General features: G+C 45.9%; 1 protein-coding gene across 4 annotated transcripts in view; it reads left to right on the plus strand.

Annotated features, from left to right (window-relative positions):
* The window catches only part of Znf536 (zinc finger protein 536), a 442803-nt gene extending 429688 nt beyond the window's left edge, over positions 1-13115 (plus strand). For all 4 annotated transcript variants that reach the window (XM_051207054.1, XM_051207056.1, XM_051207055.1 and 1 more), the window contains one exon: positions 12513-13115. In XM_051207054.1, coding sequence (XP_051063011.1) covers positions 12513-12757 — 245 coding nt within the window. In that variant the 3' untranslated portion in view covers positions 12758-13115. The remainder of the gene's footprint in view (positions 1-12512) is intronic.
* The last annotated feature ends 11714 nt before the right edge of the window (positions 13116-24829 follow it).

The raw sequence follows: 24829 nt of genomic DNA on the forward strand, positions 1-24829 counted from the left end.
GTGAGGAGGTGCATGGTCCGTTCTATCCTGAACATCTTATACACTACTGCAGTACATTCGTCACCAGCAATAGACTCATATCGATACACTGCTATTAAGCCAGCCCATGTTTTACTCAGATTGTCTTGGATTCTACTGAATGTCCACACTCAGCTCCAAGCTCTCATTCCAGAGACCACATTGCATGAGCATGGTGTGTCCTCCACTCTCCCTAGCCGTGAGGTCTCAGGATCTTCTGTTTGCGATCACCTTGGCTGTCCTGAGGAGCGCCGTGTAAAATGTCCCTCGGCTGCAATTTCTCATGTTTAGACTGGAGCTCCGGGTTTGGGGAAGAAAGATGACAAAGCCAAAGTGTCCTTCTCCTCCCAAATCAAGGATGCCTGCCACTGTGACCTTGAGCACCTGGCTAAGGGAGTGCTTGCTTATATTTCTGCACTGGCAAGTAGCACTGCCCCTTCTACGTGCAAGACACCCCACTCCTCGGGATGGGACTGTGTCTCCGCCGCACTCAGTAGTCAATGTCTACATGAATTATTTGCGATATGCATTTGCAGATCCTTCCATACATATTTACTGATTCAATCATTTATGTCAGTGTGACTTGTGGATATTTATTTTATACATTAGGCTATGATCTGGTGCGATATTATTTACTTTGTTGTTGAGAATGTTCCATGTTTGAGCCTTCGGGGCTCCTGTCTGGCTCCATGCTGTTCTGAGATGCCCTCACGCACCTTTTAATGGAGGCTTGAAAAAGCAACAATTTATTTCACAGCACAAAGTGTTCTGGGATCGTCTTGCCTACTCCCTACTCCTTGTAGAATCGCCACTTCTGCAAAGGGCTTGTTATCATTTGGCTTTGTAGTGGTCCCCAACAGGCCCCTGCTTGACCCCTGGGCACAAAGATCATGCTGAGATTTTAGAAAACCAGGCAACTTTTGGGACTGGGACCTCCACAGTAGAGTGGCTTCCTAGGGGCAGGCCTTGAAGTGGTACTCCCTTCTGGCTTTGGTGGGAGCTAGCTCTCTCTGCTTCTCCATCCCCCAAGTTGTATGAAACCATGGCAACATGTTCCCACCTCCTTCCACATGCTGATGGACCATATGCTTAACCTTCCTTCCTTTAAGATGTTTCACTCAAGTATTCTGTCATAGCAACAAGGAAAGTAACTACTCTCCCTCTCTCCACCTCTGCCTCTCCCTCCCCTTTCCCTCTCTTTCTCCCTTCTTCATCTGTTCCTCTCCCCCCCCAATATATATATATATATATATATATATATATATATATTTAGAATGCCATTAGAAATCAGTTTCCATCCTTTTGGACTCTCTTTGTTGCTAAACACTGTAAAAGATGTGCAGGAATGTGAGAAAATATTTGCAGGGATCCTGTATATAACACATCCATAATCTGTATATTAAACTGAGCATGATTGCATGATCTCATAGTGATGTTGCCAATATGTTGCCACCTGGATCAGACTCCGCTTTTAAGATGTTTTAAGAAGAATATGCTTTTGAGTAGCCTTTTAAATTAAAATCCAAATCACGTGGAATTTAAAACCTGAAATTATTTGCACTATTCCAAAGGTGTTTTTTTGTTGTTGTTTTGTTTTTTTGTTTGTTTGGTTGGTTGGTTGGTTAGTTTTGTTGTTGTTTTGTATCTTTGATTAGATGGAAGAATATTTCCTTTTTGAAAATGGAAAACATAAATTACCTACCTGATTGGAACATTCTTTCCTACTCAGAATTAGGGGAAAATTTTTAGGAAGTGTAATATATTCAACCAAGGAAGCAGCTGTTCTTGGAGAACCCTGTCTGTGTAAGTTAGAGCCTCAGTCCTGCTGGCTCTGAACCTGGAATGAGAATGTTCTAAGGGGTCTAGACTGGGATCCTTGTACCAACAGCGTCAACATCACAACTTCCAGTTTAGAGAGCAATATGCAAGCATGGGAGCCCCAAATCACCCAGATGACACTAGACTACCACCTCAAATATCGGTCCTGTCCTCACACCTGCAGTTAGTGCCTTGCCCTGTGGATTTCCCCCAAACACAGGCAGCTGTGCCTTCAGGGACTGAATTTCTGACATGTCCTAGGTGGCCCTGTAGGTAAAACAGTTTCCATACCTACTAGTGTGTGTTGTGTAAAAATGTCTTTTTTAGGAGTCTTTGGCTTAGATGTGGTGGAGGGTCTACTCCTGCGTTGCGCTGTCACGAACCCCCTTAGTGCCCGTGTGACAGCTCGGTTCGAGACTTCCGCCCTGTGTGCAGAGTGCTGCGAAGGTGCTTGTCTCCATTCCAACCCTGCTCTTTAGGAGACGGCACCCTGATGTGGGTTCAGGATGGAATGGTAGTTATTTGGATGTTCAGATCTGCTAGCAACACATGCACAGGTAGACTGAACACGGTGCGGGAAATTCTGGAAAGTGTCACAACCCGAAACGTGTTTTAAATTACACACTGAGAACCAGGAAAGAATACATGTGACTGTAATGGTATGTAGACACCCTCTGGGTCTTCTGGTATCGTCCAGCCTCTCTTGAGTACCATTGTCCACCTGGAGTTTTATTTATTACTGTGTAGTCAGACTTTTGGTCATTCTGTCTGTGCTGAACATGCAGTACAGTTATCCCCTGCTACATCCTAAAACAAGCAAACAAACAAACAAAAAAAAAAAAAACACTGCAACAGACATTTATATACCACTTTGATTATATCCATTATTTTTTAAAGACATGTCTTATTTTTATTATGTTGTATGTGTGTCTCTGTGTGGCTGGGGGCATGGTATAGTGCCCTTGGAGGCCAGGAGAGGGCATCAGAGCCTATGAACTTAGTGTTATAGGTGGTTGTCAGCCACCATTTATGGGTGCAAGAACAGTAGGCGCTCTCAGGGTCTCTTAGCGTTTTACTAATATAGACATGATTAGAAGTACCCAAAAGTCAGGCATAGTGGTACATGCTTATAACCTCAGCGGTTGAGAGCATGAGACAGGAGGATTGCCATAGGTTCAAAGCCATTTTGGGCTATACAGGGAGACCCTGTCTCAACAACAATAATAAAAATGGAGAGGTAGAGAAAGAGAAAGAAAGAAGGGCCAGGAGTGGGTTCCATGTCAATGCTGACATTTCACGCATGGGCTAAGCATCCACAGGCTTCAATGGCCACTTTGGAGCCAACTGCCGTGGATACTCTTCCTCTACTGTAGCTGTGACCAGAGTACCAGAGAGAAACTAAAGGGAGAATGGCGTATTCTAGCTCATGGTTTGAGTACCTCACAGTGGGGACGACATCATGGAGCTCAGGTGTTCACCTCATGGTGGACAGAAAGCAGGGTGGGGCAGTCACAGAAGGGGACAAGAAAGTCCCCGGAGGACATGGCCCCATGATCAACTTCCTCCTAGGAATCCCTGCTCTCCTCAGTTCCAACACCTCCCCACACTCTAGTCAAATTCGGATCCATTGGTGGACTCAACCACTGATTAACCCAACCACTCATGGCCTAATTGCATCTGGAAATGCCTTCAAAGCCGTGTCCAGAGGCATGTTTGCTCATCTTTGTGTCTCTCAGGCCATTAAGCTGACACTCAAGACCTACCGTCACACTGAGGAAAGAATGTACCTCCTGAGCCCGTAGTCCAATGGCATCCTGTGTGCTCAATGCAAGGATTTGATGGCCTCCTGGAGAATTTTATGGGACCTGTGTTCATCCAAGTTTGCTCCCCCCCCACACACACACTACACACACTCTCCTTGTTTCTCTGGACTACCTCCTGGAATATCTTTGTGGACAATCCTCTGGAAAACAGGGCTTGCAGGCAGTGTCCAGAATGGTCAGAGAGATGAGTACATCTTTATTGTCATCTTGACCCCAAATCTCTTTGGCTCAGGCTGCCATACCTGTGAAAGAGGAAGCCATCTTGCTGCTAACCCTGGCTCCTACTGTCAGTGTAAGGACCAATGAAGGTGACTGCTTTGAGCATGCTCTGAAGAGGCTGTTCATTATTAGATGCCAGGAGCTGATCACCCACCCCACACCCACTCTCATCTTCTGCCCCACATCCAAGAGAAGCTATCGGCTCAGAAGCCCCAGCTTTCTGTGAAGCTGCCTCCATTGCTGAGCTGTAACTAATGGATGGCCCCTCAAGGGCAGGCATTTTCCTCTCCCCCTTAGGTGCAGGGAAAGAATAGCTATTTCCATCATAGCAAGTAAGAAAAATATCTCATTCCCCTACTTTCACTATAAACAATGTACTGCTTGCTTTCTCCTCACCCCTCTTGACCCTCCACACTGTATACATATTTATATATTATTCATAGTGGATTAAAAATGAATGTGTTCTTCACCACGGCTCTACGGTGCAGTGACAATACAAATTAACGTATGATGTACTTACTTTTCACCTGGCAGTGATGGGAAGTGTTGATGGCCTCAAAGCAAGAGGTGCAGAGAGGAGGGTGGGGGGCTGATGGGGGGCATCTGGCACCATTCCATTGTGGGGCCCCAGCTCTGGCAGGTGAGGACTACAGTGATGCTAAAGTACTAGGAAGGGCTGATCACTTCTTTTGATCATGAGATGATGTCCCCATGGCCTGTGAGCATGTGTCCCCAACTCCCATCTTGAGTTGCCCTCTTCACTTGTTCTAGAATTCTCCACTTAACCCACTGCCCGCTTCTGGCTGGCTGGGCCTCAGGCGGCCCTCTCTTTCCTCAATGGTCTTGTGCTCTTCTCCCCCCTCCCCCCCCCCCGCTGATACTTTCTTTTCTGTGCTAGAGAAATACTGATGTCTGTGATGTGCTTGTATCATGATGTGATGGCAAACAGCAATGATCAGAACAAGCAAATGAGGCCTACTGCCCCATGAAATCCCAGTGTCCCTGTCTCTGTGGGGTTGCCAGTCTTCTTGGAAAGGAGCAGCCATGGCCGCTTTACTTTTTCGTCTACAGATATTAGAAGTAGTGCTGAAGTCATGTGTCTCATAGCCACCATTGTGGGTCTGGGATAATCAGGAAGCTCTTGCAGAAGCAGAGGTAGCTGTGCTTAAAGCAGAGAAGGAAGAACGCCACACTGGATCGATGGGGAAGGGCTGTACAAAGGCCCTGTGGGAAAAAGGAGCAGGGGACAGTTGGAGACTAGAGATACATCCTATATGGCCAGAGGGAGGCAGACTGGGGGATAAGGAAGAGAGAGAAGGAAAGATGCCATTCTGGGTGATTTATTAGAATCTTACCTGGTCCTACAACAAACCAAATTGCCTCACCAGGCTGTTTGAACTCAGGCTCTCTCTAGCCCAGCTGTGTTCCGGAGTTCCTTCTAGCAAGGGGTCCTGTGCTCAACAAGCCCCAACCCTGTTTGCCAAACTTCATTCCAGTGAAACACATCCATGGACATTGGCTCCTCTGAACATGGAGCATCTCACTTTCAAGGATGTGGGGTCAGAGAACTGGGAGATCAAACCATTGAACCAAGGTCAGATAGAGAGGTACTGCCTTCATCTGGTGAGCCATAGACCTAAATCTGTCCATGCCCAAGGATAAGGAGGGCGCCAGAAAGACAGTGAATGTGTAGGACCAAGGAAGGACCCTGGGTTTTTGTTCCTGACCATAGGCCATCCCCAACATGGGACACTGCTCAATGGGACAAGCAGAGGAGATGGCGTGTCTAGTGGGGACTGATGGATCAGGCCTTAGTCTGAGGCTTAGGACTGTCGGACCCAACATCTGCTCCCTGAGACTGGTAGTCATTGTCTGTTCCCCTTGACCACCTGTGGCTCCAGAATTACCAGCTTATCTGTGCTGTGGAAAGCTTGGCAGAACTTTTATCTCACTTTGTATAGATGGAAGTCTGCAGGCAACTGAGGGTCTGCTCTGTCACCCTGAGGCCCGAACCAACTTCACCTCCATCAGCAAGACTCCCCATTTGTGTATGGTGGTTTTGTTTGCTCTAAATCTACCTCAGTGAGAGATTGGAAGGCTCCCATGCAGACTGGTGCCTCTCAGTCCCTTCCTTTGTCAAATCATTGGACCTGGATGTAGAAAGTGACATATTCTGTGGTGATGTAAGCAGTGATGTGTTCTGTGGTGATGAAGACAGGATGTGTTCTGTGGTGATATGGACAGTGATGTGTTCTGTGGTGATGTAGACAGTGATGTGTTCTGTGGTGATGCAAGCAGTGATGTGTTCTGTGGTGATGCAGTCAGTGATGTGTTCTGTAGTGATGTAGACAGTGATGTGTTCTATGGTGATGCAGTCAGTGATGTGATCCGTGATGATGCAGACAGTGATGTGTTCTGTGATGATGCAAGCAGTGATGTGTTCTGTGATGATGCAGTCAGTGATGTGTTCTGTGGTGATGTAGACAGTGATGTGTTCTGTGGTGATGCAGACATCTGTGGTGATGCTGACAATGATGTGTTCTGTGGTGATGTAGACAGTGATGTGTTCCATGGTAATGTAGACAGTGATGTGTTCTGTGGTGATGCAGACATCTGTGGTGATGCTGACAATGATGTGTTCTGTGGTGATGTAGACAGTGATGTGTTCCATGGTAATGTAGACAGTGATGTGTTCTGTGGTGACGCAGTCAGTGATGTGATCTGTGATGCAGACAGTGATGTGTTCCGTGGTGATGCAGACAGTGATGTGTTCTGTGGTGATGCACTTAGTCTGTAGTAAAGTACGTGGTGATGTGTTCTGTGGTGACGTACAAGGTGACGTGTTTTTGGTGATATACATGGTGTTGTGTTTTGTGGTGATGTATGCAATGATGTGTTCTATTGTGTTCTCTACTATGATTTGTTTGGAACTCTTTGCTGACATCCATTGATCAGAATACAACAGATATCACCATGAATGAGTCTGTTCCATATAAAGGGCTTTGAAGGGTGGATAGAAGCTGAGATGTAGCTTGATTGAGAAATTGGTGAAGTATCTAAAAGTGTCTCTAGCTATGATACATTTTGAGATTCAAGGATCCAACCACCACAGGCTAACCTTTACTCTTTGATTTTGGGCCAACATGGCTTCTTAACTCATCTGTTCTGATTCCCTCTCTGGCTGGCTCAACTAAGACCTATCTGGCTAGGGAATGGTGCTTCCACAGTAGGTCAGACTGTACTGTCTGTACAGACTGTATACCAATTAGCATGGCCATAAGACAGTCTGATGAAGGCAACTGAGAGATTGTGGTCCTCTCTTCTCTAGTGACTCTAGTTTGTATGGAGTTGAAAACTGAAGACAACTAAGGGAATCCTTGTACAGATTCAGGAAACTGAAGATTCGGAGTACATTATATCCACTGGAACCTTGCTCAGGTTGGCTGTATCTTAACTTCCTCTGAGAGAGCTCTTGACAAAATTCCCATGAAATTCAATTCTGAGGATGAATTGCCGAAATGAGTATAAAGAACCATGGAGTGAGGTTTTTGGGATCTTTAGTTGCTATCATTAGCATCTTTAAATTTCTAGTTACGAGGCTACAGAAAGTCTAGTACTGTTTAGAACTCCCTCTGCAACAAATGCATTCAGAGCTCCAGATACATTTAGAAACAGATTCCATTTCACCAAAGTTAGAAAGCAAACCAATCCAATAATAGCTTGACCGCGGAAGTATTGGAATCTGCTAGAATAATCGTTCATCATCTTTGTCTCTACCAAGAAATCAAGATTCAGAATGTAACCATAGGATCAAATCATGATGAATATTTAAAAAATCAATCGGTGGGAAAAGTGAGCTAAGTGCTTTTGTGTCAAGTTGGCCAATGAGAAAAGACACTCCTTGCAAATGGAGGAGATAATCAAGGCTCTCTGTGTATTGTGCTAAGGCTTAAATGGCATGGCCTCTGAAGTGACAGGGTTTACAGGGACAAAGGTTGGAGGCCAGGATCCCCAAACAAATTTTTAGCAATGTTTATAGGTGATGCAATGAAAGGCTTTGGCTGTTCAACAGAAATACTCCAAGTGTGGGAGACTTCGCAAGGTCCTGGAGGTGGAGCCTGACCCGTGAGCTGAGCCTGTGTTTGCTCAGTTTGTCCATGGGTCTGCTGGCCTCCGGCATGCCATACATTTCATTTTGAAATTGTTGTTGGTGTATTAGCTGAAGTTCTCCCATCCCCAAACTTGTCATGCCATGGCAATAGCCAGTAATTATAAGAAATGTACTGGTGACTTTATGACAGATCTCCATGAGTTGGACCATCTCCCCTTGGCATAACATAGAGGCTGAGGAGAATTTCTGAAGTTTCCTTTTGTCTCCTTTCCCTCAGGAGTCTCAGGAATATGTGTTTTCTCTAACTTAAACATGAGGATAGTACCTGTAAAGGCCAGAAGAGGGGTCAGATCCCCTGGAACTAGAATTACAGGTGGTTGTGAGTTGCTGGGCACAGGAGCTGGGACTTGAACTTAGGTCCTCCACAGTAGCAAAGCTGCTGAACCATCTCCCAGCCTTTGGCCCTGAACTCTTTGTTGGGGGGAGCTTCAACTGCCCCTGCATCAATAGGCAAAAGAAAGCTGATCTTTTGCCTGCTCCATAATTTTCCATTTATAACATGAGTCATTTTTCAGAGAGAGCTGGATGTACCTCGTACATGCAGGGATGGTGGCTTCGTGAGTTGGATCATCGAGTTTTAGGGTCTCAGTGTTACTTTGACTGCTTTTGCAAAATCTGCAGCACCTTACTGATGCTCAGCTAGACCCCACTTAGAATCCCAACAAGAGAGAACTGGACACTCTGTGGCTTCTTCAGTCAATCCCCCTATCAGAGTCTGACTTCCTTTGCTATAATGAAGTTCCTCAGGTTGAGTACTATATAAAGAAATGAGGTTTACTTAGCTAACAGTTGTGGAGATCTAAGAGCACAGGGCTGGCTTTGGCTTGGCTCTTGTAAAAGTCTAGCTATATCACAACATGATGGACAACATCATGGCAGGAACATATCCATGAAGGAGTAATCACAGGCAGATGAGAAGAACTAAGACTCAAGGGTCATAACTCAGTTTCACAGAAGCTGACCATGATCCTGTAATCCCTTCCAATGACAGCATCCTCAGTGACCAGATCAAATTCCATATGGCTCTGCCTCATAAAGACTCCATCATCTCTCAGTATTGCCACACTGACTACTAGGCTCACAATGGACGAGCCCCTGGGGAGCACAGGCAAATAAAAGCCAAACTATAGCAACATCCCAAAGAGCATTTGCATTCCCTGTACAAACAGGCATCTACAGAAGTATCCATTTCCCTTGAATGTAGAAAGGTGTGTTTTGAGAACGGGGAGGGAACCAGTGGCCATCGGGAGGTGTTGGGAATAAGAGAGGTTGTTAATAGTGAGTGGTATGATCAAAGTACATGATATGCATATATGAAAATCTCATCGTGAAATCAATTAGCTCATGCAATTAATACATGCTAATAATAGTAAGAAATGCTAGTCTCACATCTCCCACTCAGGGCCTTCTCTGTTTCCATGGGAAAGTGGCCAAGCCCCGAGGGTAGAACCAGACAGCAGAAACGCGGGCAGAAATCAGGCTGGTGGTACAGTCCCTGCTGCCAGTACTCTGCATTCTTTCTCTGAAGCATCTTGGGAAGGGCAGAAGGCAAGTGCAATCTCTTCTGTGTTTCTTCCCCACATCCAAGAGTTTGCATACTGCTTTTGCAGGTGGGAAAATTGACCACTTAAAACCCTGTGCTGCCACATCCATAGAAACAAAAGCTGCAAAAACTCTATCCAAGATTGGTAGCAATTCTTTCAAACCCCAGCTAGACCAAATAGGAAGACAGAGAGTGCTTTGGGGCACTGGATATTGAGAGGCTGGGGCTCTAGTCTTGGAATCTGGAGCCTCTCCCGAGGGATCCATTTCAGAGTGAAATGGATCTCATCCTTGCAGGAGAGGTGGATTCAGACAAGGGGTGGAGCCTGGAGACTCAGAATGGATGCTCTGAAAGGGAGTGGAAACCCCTTGGGCTGGATCATAAGTGTCCTGACTTGTCCTTTGGGATTGGGAGCTGGCAGGAATCGGGGAAAAGAGATAACTATTGATCTCCAAGTGGTGTTTTTTTCTTTCCTTTCCTGAAACAGGGTTTCTCTGTAGCTTTAGAGTCTGTCCTGAATCTCGCTCTGTAGATCAGGCTGGCCTTGAACTCACAGAGATCCACATGCCCCTGCCTCCTGAGTACTGAGATTAAATTGGTGTGTGTTCTGGTGGCACAGGGAAGATGGGCTGGAAGGTAGCAGTATGTGGGAGCTTCTGAGGACACCCATGCTCACAGTCCAGACAAGAGTTATTTCCCACCCCATCCAGTTCTACACAATGAAGATAGAGACCCCCTCAGGCAGGAGGAGCTAGCCCTGGCTATTAGGGAAGGGGAGGGCGCACTGCACAAGCTTACTTAGGAAGAAACAGAAGAGCCAACCCAGACAGCGGTTACTCATACAGAAGGATGGAGGCTCCAGGAGATGAAGGCAGGGGATAGAAAGTTCAGTGATAGCCTGAGCTTTAGAGGGAGAGCTGGATTAAGAAAACAGTGAGCAAATAGACAAGAGAATCAAGATTGTATCATTGGGCAGGTGAGCTGGTACAGGCGGGGACCCCAGCACTGGGAGTCTGAGGCAGGAGAACTGGGGGTTCAAGGCCAGCCCATGTTACATAGAGAGTCCCTGCTGTCTGAAAAAGGAAAAGAAAGGAAGGGGGGCGGTGAGTAGAAAGGCAATATCAGAATATTGGGTGTTTGGCTCTGGGGAATAGACTGTTCTATGAAAATGCACACAGGGCTTTTTCCTGTGACTGAAGTAGGGAAGCATCCCAACTCTGTTGTTTGAATATCCAGGGGACTAAGTGATCTCAGTCCCCATATTTACTGGCTCACTTTTCTATAGGCGGTAGTCAAAAATCCACCGATGCCCGTCTCGGCAAACAAGGCTAGGCTTCTCTCTAGGGCAGGGAGCAGAGGCTCTTGAGCTTTGGGGAGTGGACACACACCTTCCTGGCATCAGAGGGGCTGCACTTCTCAGTCATTTTCCAAAGCAGATGCTTCACTGACTTTACAAGATGGCAGAGGTGTATACAACACAGAGCAGAGAGAGACCAAACTTTAAGGACCAAAACTACTTAAGAATTTGTCAACCATCCTACACAGGAGCTTTTCTAGACAACTATCCTTCTGGGGGTCACTCCTCAAGTCTCCATATTTGTTTTTAAGATTTAGTGTGTGTGTGTGTGTGTGTGTGTGTGTGTGTGTGTGTGTTTGTGTGTGTGTCCCATGTGAATGCAGTGCCCTAGGAGGCCAGAAGACTGCACTGAATTCTATAGAGATAGAGTTATAGGTAGTTATGAACTGACCAGCTCAGATGCTGGGAACAGAGCTAGGATCCTCTAGAGGAGCAGCCAGTGCTCCTAACCCCCAAGCCACCTCTCCTGCCCCAAATTTCACTGATTGATGCTCAGGCTGACCTTTATGTGATGGCATGGTCCTTGCTGTCTGTCCTGACACTTCCAATTGAAAAGCCATGCCACTCAGCCCTTCCTCATAGCTTTGCTTAGATCAGGATTACTTGGCATCCATGCCCTTCACCCCTCAAACAGATTTACTGCTCAGGCTTGATCTGCCACCAGTAAAGAGTCCATGACGCATGACAGTGTGAAGAAGCTTTGCCCTCAGCCTTGAGTGTAGATACCCAGTACAGAAATGTAATGGGTTTGAGTGTATCTAAAGTCAGCAAAGTATAGTTTACTGGTCAAATGTGCTTGTGGTCTCTCTCTTTCTCTCTGTTCCTCCCTCCCTCTTTCCCTCCCTCCCTCTCTCTCTCTTTACACATTGCTAAATTAAGAATGATTTTACATTTCTAACAACATGGTTGGGGGAGAAACCTTATATAAGATTATTACATGCCCCCTGAAATCAGAATTCAACATCCACAAGTAAAGTTTTGAATCCTGTCAATCAAAGGCTGGGATCTGGGCTGGTAAGATGGCTCAGCAACTGAGGGTGTGCGGTGGCCAAGTCTGAGTTCCTGAGTCCCATTCCCAAAACCCATGTCGTGAAAGGAGACAAGAGACTCTCAAAAGTGGCCTTCTAACTTCCACACATGCTCTGTGGCATGTGTGCATATGTCCCAGGACATGCATGTGTGTGTGTATATATATATACACATACAATAAATAAACAAAAACATGGGATAGTTTGCTTCATTTCTTGTCCTGTAAACATTTATATAATAATATCATCGGTTCTAAACTATTCATCATTTTATAGAAATGTTCCTAGGTATCGAGTGGTTTCTCTTCTCTCCTCTGGAAAGCCTAAATTAAAAATTCAGGTCAGAATGCGAGGGTAGTGTAAATCCCACTTGATGTGCCCACCGGGCCACATACATTCTCACCCCCTCTCATTTGAATGTTGCTAAGTGGCTGTGATATTGGGTGGGGAGAGGGTGCTGTTGGTCCTAGAGCTCAGGATGGGGTGATGACAGAGGTGTGACATACGGCTGACCAGACACTTTCTTTCCACACAGGTCACAGGCCTTTCCAGTGTCACTATTGTCCCTACAGTGCCTCTCAGAAGGGAAACCTGAAGACCCACGTCCTCTGCGTCCATCGAATGCCTTTTGACAATAGCCAGTATCCTGACCGCAGGTTCAAACGTTCCAGGGTGGACTCGGAGGCTTCTGGGAGTTTTGAGGAGGCTGCAACTGTCAAGACGGGAAGTTTTGCCGAGCTAAGAGATGAGAGAGGCAAGGGACAGGAGGAGGGCAACTGAGCATAACCCACCCACTGCAGTGCTCCTCTCTGCAGTTTTAAATCATGCATCTGGTCTCACCAGTTTGCTAATTGCATTCCAAGGGGAGGGGATAATGTACAACCCCATCACTAGTGTATAGAACATTTAAAAGAATTTTAAAAGATGTCTATATCTATATCTATATATATATTATATTAAAAAGAAAAGTCCCCCAGCCCTTGAACATGGCTGCTACACTGTTACCCAGTAACAAAAACTTTCAAGTAATACAGGTGGGGGGTAGGAGAACGTGACTTCAGAAATGCCCCTGTGTCCCTCCAGTTCTGAAAGCTGGAGGTCTTTCCAACCCGAAAGTCATCTTTGTCCAAAAACCGAAAACAAAAACAAAACGATACCACCCGAGCGATTTGTGTCGCCTCGAAGGGCCTGTGTTTTCCTTCTTGAAAACACCTCTATAATCTGACACCAGCTGCTGTCATCCGCCTAGCGCCCTAATGAGATGAGTTGGGAGGCAGCTGAGGTGCCAGTCAGACTGGAGCGGTCACTGCAGGGAAAATCAATTCACGTGGTGTCACTCCACACTTGGGAGAAATCCTAGCCGGCCGCATTGCAGCCAGCGAGCGCCAGGCCTGACCAGTGCTGCAGAGGATAGTAATCTAAAGTGTGCTTAAAAAAAAAAAACACAGCCCAATGAATCAGTGGTCAGGAAGTGTCTGCAGGCAAATGTCCTTCGCAGGTTTGATGAGTCTTTTTTTTTTTTTAGATCAAATTGTAATATGGAAAGACATACTTTTTGTTTTATTATTTTCTTTCCTGGGTTGTAGTTTTTTTTTGGAAAAGGTCTGGACTAAGGAAGAGGTTTGATATTAAAAACAAATTGTAGGAAACATTCTAGAAGCAGTTGTTAGAAAACCAGGCCAACTCAACCCCGCTGTCCATAGAAATTTCTTTGCTAATGGGGAAGACTGCTTTATATTATGGTTTAAGACACTTTTTACTTGAATGAAGTCTACCCTGGCCCTTGTTACCAGATTTCTTTTTTCACGTGTTACTTTTTAAGTGTTGTGGGCATGAAGCAAGATTTTTCTTCTCCAGTGAGCTCTTCCAAAATAACTTGTATTAAACATGAATCTAAACCCCCAACTGTCTGTCACTAATGAAGAAAACAGTTTGGGTTAGAATGTTCATTTCTGTGAAACAAATGTGTTCTGTATTTTTGTAGATTATAGAGTGTCTACTGATTGAACACTCAAAATGTATCCAGTTCTGTGCCACACCAAGGGAGATTTTGAGGGTTGACAAGGAAATACAACTCTTTAAAAACCAAAACTGAAACCAAAACAATGGTGTAAGAAAACTCATCAAATGATTCTTTTTGAATCTGTTGGAATGCTGTAACAGCTCCCATCTTCTAACACACTTCCTTTGAGTGACATGAAATTGGTACTGTTACTTGTGACGGTGGAGACGTTCTGAAGTATTAACTTCGAGAATGAAATCATTTAGACTTGGAGAGAGAGGGGAAAAAAGTCAATATTTCCTTGCAGTCTGGGAGCACACAATAAAACCCCAGGGCCTTAAAAACTTCAACTCTGCCTATAGCAGTTTACAAAAATACTAAGCTGCAATCAATGTAAATAAAATTCTTAGCACTATCCTGAGACTGAATTTCAGGCTAATAAGGAATCCGGTTTGCATATGCTGTCAAAAGGGTGTCACCAAACCGGGTTTCACTGGGAATGAGGCCACTGTGCAGCGTGGACCCATCTAGCATAAAGCAAGCTGCTTTCTTCCTTTTTTATTTCCTTTTATTTTATTTCTTCTTTCTTTTTTTCTTCTCCCCCCCCCCCCTAGAATAGTTCTCACTGCCTTACGTAACTCAGTTGATGGACTATGGCTGTCTCTGTGGTCCAAAGTGGGCCTGGAGATGCTGATGGAAAACTTCTGACTGTAGTGAACATTTAGGGTTTAAGTGAACTGCTGTGTTTGGTGACTGTGCCATTGGCTTGCTTTCTGTGTGTTTGCCCCACCTGTGGTATCTTAGCAAAGAGAAATTAAAAAAAAAAAAAGAAAAGAAAAGAAAAAAAATAAAAAAGAAAAAAATTGGAAAAAAAGAGAGAGAGAGAAAGAGAGAGAGAGATCCACATTCCGTGTCTAGCACTTTGGCGCTGGTACAGTGTCTTTTGTGTCCTCCGAGCGAGCATCTTCAGACGCTACAGGCAATAATTCTGTTTGTGACACTGGGAACATGCTCCCCTTCTTTGTGACGTGTGTGTTGATTCCATTTTGTCCGGTCCTACTAGCCGTCCTCCTTTTCCCTCTGATACAGGCTTTCTTTCCAGAACATTCGTGACTTGTAATACAAGCCCGTGACAGCCGCTGTGATGCAGTGTGCACATCACATGTCACCAGGCTCTCATATCTACACACGTCAGTCCTTCCCCGTGACTTCTGTAGTCTGTGATGCTGTTCCTAACCCCCTCTCCATCCTATCTTGGAGGAACTCTGAGATCATAGAGTAGAGGAGTTTGTCGCTATGCTTGTAACAAGTAGAACACTTTGTATTTAAAGTTTATTCTTGGTCATTATTTATTATTATAATACATCAGTTGACAGAACTTTATTCTGGTATAGAAAGTATTAAAAGTTGTTTGTTTTTTTTTTCAGCAATGACTGTTTTCTTTCTGCTGTTAGGAATAAAATGTCTTTGAAGCAGTCCAGTTTTATCCAGTGTTTTATGCAATAAAACCTCTACCTTTGCAAAACAAAAACCTGAACCAAAAAAGTTCTTCTTTTCTGAGTCCCACAATGAATAAAATCAACTTACCATGCTTGTCAGTCTTTGGCAAAACTTGCCCAAGACTCCACTTAGGAAAAATGCCTGTCATATTCTACATGGCAGGTATTCTCATGACTTTGAGCTTTTGTTGAACTTAGTTTTTAAAAGATTTATTTCTTTATGTCTATGGGTGTTCTGCCTGTACGTACATCTGTGCACCATGTGCATGCAGTGCCTACAGGGGTCAGAAGAGGGCGTTAGATCCCCAGGAACTGAAATTACAAATGGTTGTGAGCTGCCTGTTGGAAATGGAACCACAAGTCCTTTGTTAAGAATAGCAAGTGCTCTTAACCACTGAGCCGTCACTTCAGTCCCTTATTAATTTGCTTCTCTTATTTGTTTGACACAGTGTTTCTGGCCTCCAATTTTTGATTGTGCACATGCACTGTGTGTGTGTGTGTGTGTGTGTGTGTGTGTGTGGGGGAGTGTGTGTGTCTGTGTGCAAATGTATATATGGTCGTTGCTTCTTTAGAGAACTAAAGTTGTAGATAGGACTCTAAGTAAGGTAAAGCATATAGAAATATCCAGGGTCCTTATAAAATAGTAATTATGTAAGGCACTTAAGCCACCAGGATCCTTTTTATTACTAAAAGGATGGTTTTTGTTTGTTTGTTTGTTTGTTTTAATTACACAGAACAAGAGAGATAGCCCAGCAGTTGAGGGCACTTGCTGCCCTTTCAGAGGACAAGGGTTCAACTCCCAGCACCCACATGGTGGCTCTCAACCATCTGTAACTACAATTCCATGGGGACCTGACGCCCTCTTTTGGCCTCCATAGGAATTGCATGCACATAGTGCATACGTACATGTGGGCAAAAACTCATATACGTAAAATGATAATGTAAATGTAAACAAATCTTTTGAAAAATCCTTATAAAAGGAAGTGTTCTATCTCCTACCCAACTGCTGCATCCGGGCTCCAGGAAAGACAGAACTCTGGGGTGCACCACCACATGAATTGTTGAGTTTTCCTTTGATTTATGTCGTGCTCTTCTATTTGGGTCTCCAATGCAAGCTTGTTCAGTGCTTGCTGCAGCTCTGTCCAAGAGAGGACACTCTGAGTCACTGCCAGCAAAGTCATCCCCCAACACTCATTGGAATTCCCATGGGATGTGAGGCTTTTTGGGTGAATGTCTCTGTTCTCAGCCCCAACAGTGTGTCCCTGCAGACCTCACGGGTGAACTAGGAAGCTACCGTGAGAGGATCTAGGTGGACCCCGTAGGACAAAGGCTGTGGAAGGCAGGGTGAAGGCTGTAACTTCTGCTCCTCCTGCATGCCTCACAGCCCTGAAGGCCTGAGGCAGTGGAGAGGAGACTCAGCAGGAAGAAGGGTCACTATTCCCCCAGCCATTTGCACATTCTCCCCATGAATGTCTTAATTACTTTCCTGTTGCTATGAAGAGGAAACCATGACCAAGGCAACTTTTAGAAGAAAGACTTTATTGGAACTTACAGTTTCAGAGGGTTAAAGCCCATGGCCACTATGGCAGTGAGCATGGCAGCAGGCAGGCAGGCAGGCAGGCAGGCAGGCAGGCAGGCAGGCAGGCAGGCAGGCAGGCAGGCAGGCAGGCGTGGGGCTCCAGTAGCAGCTGAGAGCTTACATCTAAGTTTTAACACATATGAACCCATGGAGGGCCTTATCACTCAATCCATCACGACGAGGACTATAGTTCCAGGTCTTCTGAGTTCCTGAAGGTGACTAGAGACCAGAATCTTACATTGTCTTCTGTCTTTTCCACATTAGTTCAAGATTTTGTTTTTAATCATGTAATAGTAGAGGAACCTGGATTCGATTCCTAGACCACACATGGTGGCTTACAACTATCTGCAACTCCAGGTTTGTCTGGCCTCTAAAGGAACAGACATACCTCAGACAAAACAAATAAAAATCTATGTAATTAAAGAACAAAAAGTACGCATGTATAGAAAGGAATATTATGATACCACAACAATGAACAAAGTCCCCAATGACACAACAGCACAGGGGAACCTTGAAAACGTGGCAGGAGCCACCTCCATAGGCCATGTGTATCCTTTACCTGAGGGTGGCAAGTCCAAAGACACGAATTCAATCAGTAGTTGCCAGGGGTTTTGGGGAGGCACCAGCAGACAGTGACCACTAATGTTGACCGGGCTTCTATTTGAGTTGATAAAAGTTTCTAGAATTGGGCAGCAATGACAGTATGCTGCTTGGTGACTGTACTGAAACTCACCAAAACGGGCTGGATAGATGGCTCAGCCATTAAAGGATAGGCTCACAACCAAAAATATAAAACTCACCCAACTACATATTCTCAAAGAATGAACCACATGGCATGTGAATCAGGCCTCCATAAAGCTGTTATAGAAAATAAAAACTGGAAGCAGGAAACAATTTTGAGAAGCATTGATATTTTCTGATCAACTGCACTTCATCTCTGACATAGTTACAGACCCCTGGCAGAGTTAGTGAAGTAAAAGGAACACACAACCTGAGGGTGATAGGTAATGTTTTGAAGGTAAACCCCACTGTACCCCATACTTACTGCCTGAGTCTGAGTGACATTCTAAAACAGAATTTCTTCTATTGTTTAAAAAAAAAATATGTTATGTATGTGGGTGTATGTACATGTGCATGCAGTGCTCTCACAGGCCAGAAGGGGGCATTGGGTTCCCTTGGAGCCGGAGTTACAGGTGGTTGTTGGTGCTGGGAGTTGAACGTGGGCCCTCTGGAAGCACAGTTTGCTCCCTTAACTGCTGAGCCACCTCCTCAGCCTCAGCCTGAGTAATCTACCTGTCCTGGGTTCACTGGTCACATCTGTGAAGGGGCGAGGAGGAACACACTCCTGTTGGGGAGACCCATGCAAGTTCACAGTCAGGAGGGCTGCTGCCCAGGGCAGCATCAGGATCTGAGGAGAACCTTGGGTGGGGAAATTCTACCTGGGAAAAGTTGAGCCTTGTCCCCAGCCCAGTGCTGGGGAAAGGCTTCCTGTGGGTCAGGTGTGAGTCCCCCACATACATTCCTTTAGGGAACATGCAAGTAGACACATGCCTGCAGCTTGTACTTGCCAGTACCTCTCTCCTTGTACAACGGTCGGTCTCCAGCTTGCCTGGCATATGGCAGGGACAAGACAATGCAGTGGGCAAAGTCCAGGACGTGGTCTGGTAGAGCTTCACTTTGTTGTTCAATCAACATTTTCCTAGAACTTCCCATGGACTGGACATTGGCCCATGGCTTAGAATTATAGGGGCAAGCTGGCCCACACATCACGATTTAAGACGAGATCATAATAAAATAATCACACAAACAAGCTACCTGAAAGGGGAGATTTGCGGAGAAAAGGGGCTGTCTTGGAAGGTTCCTGGGAAGGAAAGACGATGCAGAGGAGAGAGTATATATGCTAGGCTCGGGAAGCAGCAGGCACAGAGCCTGGAGTTGGGCCTCGACCCCTCTTTCTGGGATTATTGTGTTTTTCCAAATCCATGGTTCCATCTGCAAACCGGAAAAAACATCAGTGTAACTGCACAAGGCCCTTCCCAGGAGAAGTGAGACATTATCTGCAAGTTCCCAGTGGAGAACCAGGGAGTGTTGCCAGCCAGATCTGCAGGTGAGTCTCTAAAGTGACTGTGGCCGGGAATCCTGGGGTGGAACATCCCATGGATTCGCTGTTTTCAGGCAAAGTTCAGCTCAACCGAATCAATGTAAGGCAATCTGCAGGACTTCCTCAGCAGACGTACAGGAAGAATGCCAGTTGTCATTTATGTCATCTCCTCTGTCTCTCCAGAAGGAGGGAGCAGTCACTGGTGCCCAATCTAGAGTCTTTAAAAAAAAAACTACAAGTCTTGATTTTATGTATACTGATGTTCTGCAGGCTTGGGGTTCACAAAGGCCGGAAGAGAGCATCAGATCCCCTAAAACCAGAGTTGCAGACAGTTGTGAGCTGCAGCATGGTGCTGGGGACCAAATCCTGGCCCTCTGAAAGAGTAGCCAGTGCCTCTAACTGCTGATCTGTTTCTCTTGGCCCCTAGACAGTCTTAATAAGGCTCCTTCTGTGGACAGAGGTGACAGAGGTGACCGCAACGCTGTGCTGATGACAGAGACCACAGAGGTGTGACTCACTGTTTTGAAAGCTCATAGAGCTTTCAGTGTAGTAGTCCAGGACAAACCCAAATGGCTGGTCTGTCAGGGTGTACACCCACTGCCTCGGAGGACATGCCTGGGCTAAGCCAAACACATTGCCATCAGACCAAGAATACAATGTGAGTCCATCTCATGTGCCACAGAAGTCAGGGGACAACAAATACAGGCTTTGGCAAAGGGACACAGCCCATGTGCTACAGACTCAAAAGTTGACAGTGGGCATGGCCCCGCTGACCCAGCCCTGTCCCATGGTGAGGTAATCAATGTCTCCTGAGCGAATTCCTCTTCCTTGCAGGCGTAATGGTCAAACCACTGGCTGATTAACGTCTTGAGACGGTTATATATCAGGAAACTTCTCCAAAGATGATCACCCTTCTGTCTCTGGCAGCCTGGGATCTGTCCCCGTTCCTCCTCCGTTTAACATCTGCATAGCAACAGTATATTACACAAACCTCACCTGGTGGGTTGTAAGCACAAGCACAAAGAAATTACCATTAAATATTGTGATCTTCATTTCTAGATGGGCTGGGCACATCTCACTAGACGAGAGCTATGCTTCCACGGGGAAGGAAAAAAATATGCCTCTTGTAATTCGATATTAAAAATGTCGCCCAGCTGAGCATTCCATGTAGGGGTTTGGGTAGGGTTTTAATCTCTTCACCTGTTGGCGTTGAGAGAAGAGGGAGATGTTGGGGGTGGGAGGGGTGAAGATGGGAGGGAGAGGGGAGCTTATGTGAATAGGGAACTCACAAGCAAAGGGGAGGGGGAAAATTTAAATGATCCCAGACCGAACTGTTTTTGCTGTTAATACAGAAATACAGTGTAAGACACATTTAATGGGCTCTATTTTTTATTATACTATGCTGAATAATTAAGTTTGAGGCTAAGTGTCACATGGATTTATCTTTTAATTAAAAAAGCATGGTTCACGCATATTTGAGTGGTAGTCCAAATAAACGCAATATAGAAATTTATGTTTGTTTATCTAGGTGTTAATTACCTAGAGATTGTTCCGGATTACTTCTTTTTATAAAGTGTCATAGGCTCGTGTCAGACGAATAAAGCTTGCCCACAGAAGCTTATCAATTTGCTAACTACAGTGCTGGCCTGACTTGGGGGGAGGGGCAGGGGGAAAAACTTTGGGGACTGTTAATGTATTCGCACACTCCCCCCATTCGACCCACACCAAATAAAACAGTCGTTTTAGGAAATATTCCTAGGACATAAAGGCACAAATATATCTTTGTTGGTTTACAGCCTCTTGTCCACAGCAATTTATAAAACATGTGATTATTTATGCACGGGGTTATGTGAAGTTCGCCTGGAGAGGTGGTAAAATGTGCTCCATCAATCCACTAACCTGGTACCCCAAGAGGCGAAGGGAGAGCTTCCCAGTGGCAATGTGGCCTCGGTTGGGAAGTTGGATATTGCACTGTGTCTGAAATGTCATCGTTGCTTCTCAAAAAGCCAGGAGGCCTGAGAGAAAATGTCTGGCAAAGTTGTGGGTCAGAGGCCACATTAAAAGAATAATCAAGGATGCATTGTTGAGAAAGAGAAAAGACCACGTGTGGCCAGTGACACCTTCAGACAGTCTTTGCCCTTTTCTTTGTTTACAAAGTGGTTTTGAGGTGATTGATTCAGGCAAATGGCTTGGAAGAAACAAGTTCTGCTCCAAAGGTTTGTGTCTAAGAAATGCGTATTGATAGAGCCAGGTTCATCTCTTCCTGACACTTGCTGCCTTGCCTAACCTCTCTGCTCTGCTCACTGTTTCTCCATTTGTTTTAGCTGCCTTATACCAGAAAATCACAAAAGTAACTTCTGGAGCTGGTAGAGCATTGAGGCCATTTCCCTGGTGGGTCGGGAGAGCTGGGCTAAACAGGGATTCACACTCAAGCCCACTTAAGGATGGGGGGGGCGGTTTTGAGACTCTCCCGATGCCCAAACAGCCAATCAGCCCAACTTGGAAGGTCTCGGCTGGGCAGTCTTGTTTCCAGTTTCTGTTACTTCCCTCTTGCTGCCTGGAGTTGGATAATGGGGTGGGTCTCTGTCAATTGTACAAAACAGATATTTGGCAGAGCACCTGGCAAGGTGGCCCACGTTGGGCACTTTGTGAGGCACGGCATCAGGCTGGACGCCAGGGTTTTCCGGCTGCCAGAGGCAGGTGTCCTGGGCACAGACCTGCTGTAGCTTCGTGCAGCCTGTCAACCTGGTGTGGTGACTCAGAGGGCTGAGACCGACAGCGCGCTGGTCACCAGGGATGGGAGGCAGAGCCTTGAACCCCCTGGTCCCGAGGGAGCAGTGCTTGGGTGAGGAAAGGACATAAGGATGGGACCATGGCGATCCCTGCAGTCCACTCCATTCAGGCACACAGAGTTGTTGACAGTTAGCTTTGCTTTTCTTCAAATCACTGCTGTTTCCTCCCTGTGACATTCCCTGGGCACCATTGCGGCTATCAGGAGTCAAGTCCCTGCAGGGATAGGGCAGCTGGCTGGAGCAGCCTGTGGCATCGTGCTGGGGATGCAGCCAAGGACAGGAGATGAGAGCCCCGACTTCCCACAGCAGAATCCAGCAAAAGGAGTGACTCTTCGGTTGCCCAGTGCTCTGGCCTGGAAGAAGATCAAGCGGGACCTTCCCTTCCAGGAAGCTACTGATCTGAAAAGAAACACAAAGTCATTGTGCAACCAACATTATTACTTTTTAAAAGGTGATATACACATAACATAAAATTCAACCTTCTCCAAGTGTGGTGTTGGGGCTTTTAGAACAGTAACAATGCTTCGGGGCCTGCTAGGCATCGTCAGTATCTGCACAGAAAGCACAGACTCCCGAAGCAGGCCCCCAAACTCCTCCAGCTTGCTTGCTGGGCCTGTAGGCTCCCTGCCTTGCTTGTTTTATCTCTGTAGATTCACACACCCTCTGGCCTTTCCCATCTGGCTTGTTTCGCTTAAGCATAAGACATTAAGGTTCCCCCACAATTCTAGTATGCATGCCATCCCTTTTATTTTGTGGCTTCTACTTGATCTAGCTTTTGCCAGTCTGATCTCACCTTCAGGACCTCTCAGGACAGCCGACATGGAGTGAAAATGAATTTTAGACCCCAGACTTGCCAAACCTGTTCCCACACCAGGGCCTTTGTACACATGGCTTCTCCTTGTCTTTGCCATGTGTGACATTCCTTCCCCTTCTGTTACCAAAGGGCCCCCATGCCCCTGACGTCACACCACAGTAAGAGCCTTACTTTAGTCTCTCTGGAATATTATTTTTCTATGCTTCTGGTCTGCTTCCCTTGTTGGAATGTAAATTATAGGGTGGGGGTGAGGGGCCCTCTGTCTTTTAAAGCCCTGAGAGAAACATTGTCCAGTACAACAAGGGAACTTGCTAAAATCCCCATTGAACAAATAACAATTCCCAGCCAATTATCTTTGGTAGTTATCAATAGAATGGTGAGGACCATATGATGGTTCAAAATTTTTTCTTGCATGGGAGGGAGAGAGGGAGGGGGAACTAGGATCAATTTTTAAAATAAGAATATATATATATATAAAAATATTTCCAGGGATGTCAGTGTATTTTGCTTAACACAAACATGGTCCTGTGCTCTATACCTAGCACTGTGGGATAAAACCAAAGAGGGGCTGGAAAAATGGTTCAGCAGGTAAGAGCACACACAGTATTCTTCCAGAGGACCCAGGTTCAGTTCCTGGGCCATACTCTGTAGCTCAAAACACCCTGTGACTCCAGCTCTGAGGTCCCCTCTGGCCTCTGTTAGCAGTCACCTGCGTTCTTGTAAACATACTCACACACAGACACACACATAGAAATAAGTAAAGATAACAAAAATAGCCTTTAAAGAAACTACACATAGATTCAGCCCACACAGAGGAGGAAGAAGATGGTGAAGAAAGGGAAGAAATAGGAAACGTGACAATCTCCAGAAAAGAAGCTCCCCCACCCTGCCTCAGACAAAGAATGTTGACTTAGTCCAACCACAGACCAGCAGTGTGTGGAGTCCTTGGGTGTGGTCTTCCTTGCCCTTAGTTCCAGTGTTTAGATGTAGGCATGAGAGGCTGCTTCCTGACAGGCTAATCTAATAGCCCCAACTAGGGTTGTCTGGGACCAGCTCCCAGCATGAAGCCTAGGTTAGGGCCCCAGTGGGCTGAATTGGATGTAGGTCTCGGAGGTCAGTTTTTCTCACCTATCCCAGACTGACTTCAGTGGCTTCATGGCAAAGCAGTTTTTTTTTTGTTTGTTTGTTTATTGTTTTGTTTTTCAGCACTAGGGCTGCACCAAGGCCTCACGCATCCTAGACAAATGTTCTGTGAGCCAACAATAGCTCTAGCCCTTGAGTTTTAGAGGCAGGGTCTCATTAAAGAGCACAGACTGGCTTACTCTGCATCCTAGAGGGAACTCAACTTGTAAGCCTCGAGCCCAGGAGTGCTAGGGTTACTTAGTGGTGCTTGCCATCATGCCTGTCTGCGGGCGGAAATTCTACCTTAGATCAGCTACTCTTATAACCACTAAGGTTAAAGACTACACAGGCCCTGCTTGTGCTAAGATGTGGGCAGCAGGGACAGAGCCCGAGAGCCCGGCCATGTCACCTGCAGCCATCCCAGCCCCCTCTCTCACCCCGCTGACCCCAGCCACACTCATGCCTGTTGACCTCAGGGTCAACATCTCCCCTTAATGCCTTTCCATTTCTCAGTTTGCTGACTGGAGTGATTTTCGGTGAGTCCACATAAATACTTCAAAAAATAATTCACGATGAAGAAGAACACTCTGGAATGGATGATGGCATGATGAATTAAACACTTTATATGATGGCGCGTAAATTATTTTAATGCATGTAATAGATCCGACCAGGGAGACTTGGGGCCCTCTAGGTCAGGCTTCTTCACCCTTGGGACCCTGAGGGGTGGTGGGAGCAGGTGGCTGGGAGCCTGTTCTACTGGGGTGTGAATCATCTCCTCTCCAGAGGCCCATTCTCCAGCACTCAGGGTCTTCTAACCTGAGTAAGGCATGAGAATGCATCCACACTGGTCCAGGAGGAACCAGGAGACAGATGAGCAGTGGGAGAGCATTTGTTAGCTAAGATAATGGCCTGACCCATACCCTGCAAATCCGCCCATTGTCTG

This window comes from Phodopus roborovskii, unplaced genomic scaffold (assembly GCF_943737965.1).
Source record: "Phodopus roborovskii unplaced genomic scaffold, PHOROB, whole genome shotgun sequence".
NCBI lineage: Eukaryota > Metazoa > Chordata > Mammalia > Rodentia > Cricetidae > Phodopus > Phodopus roborovskii.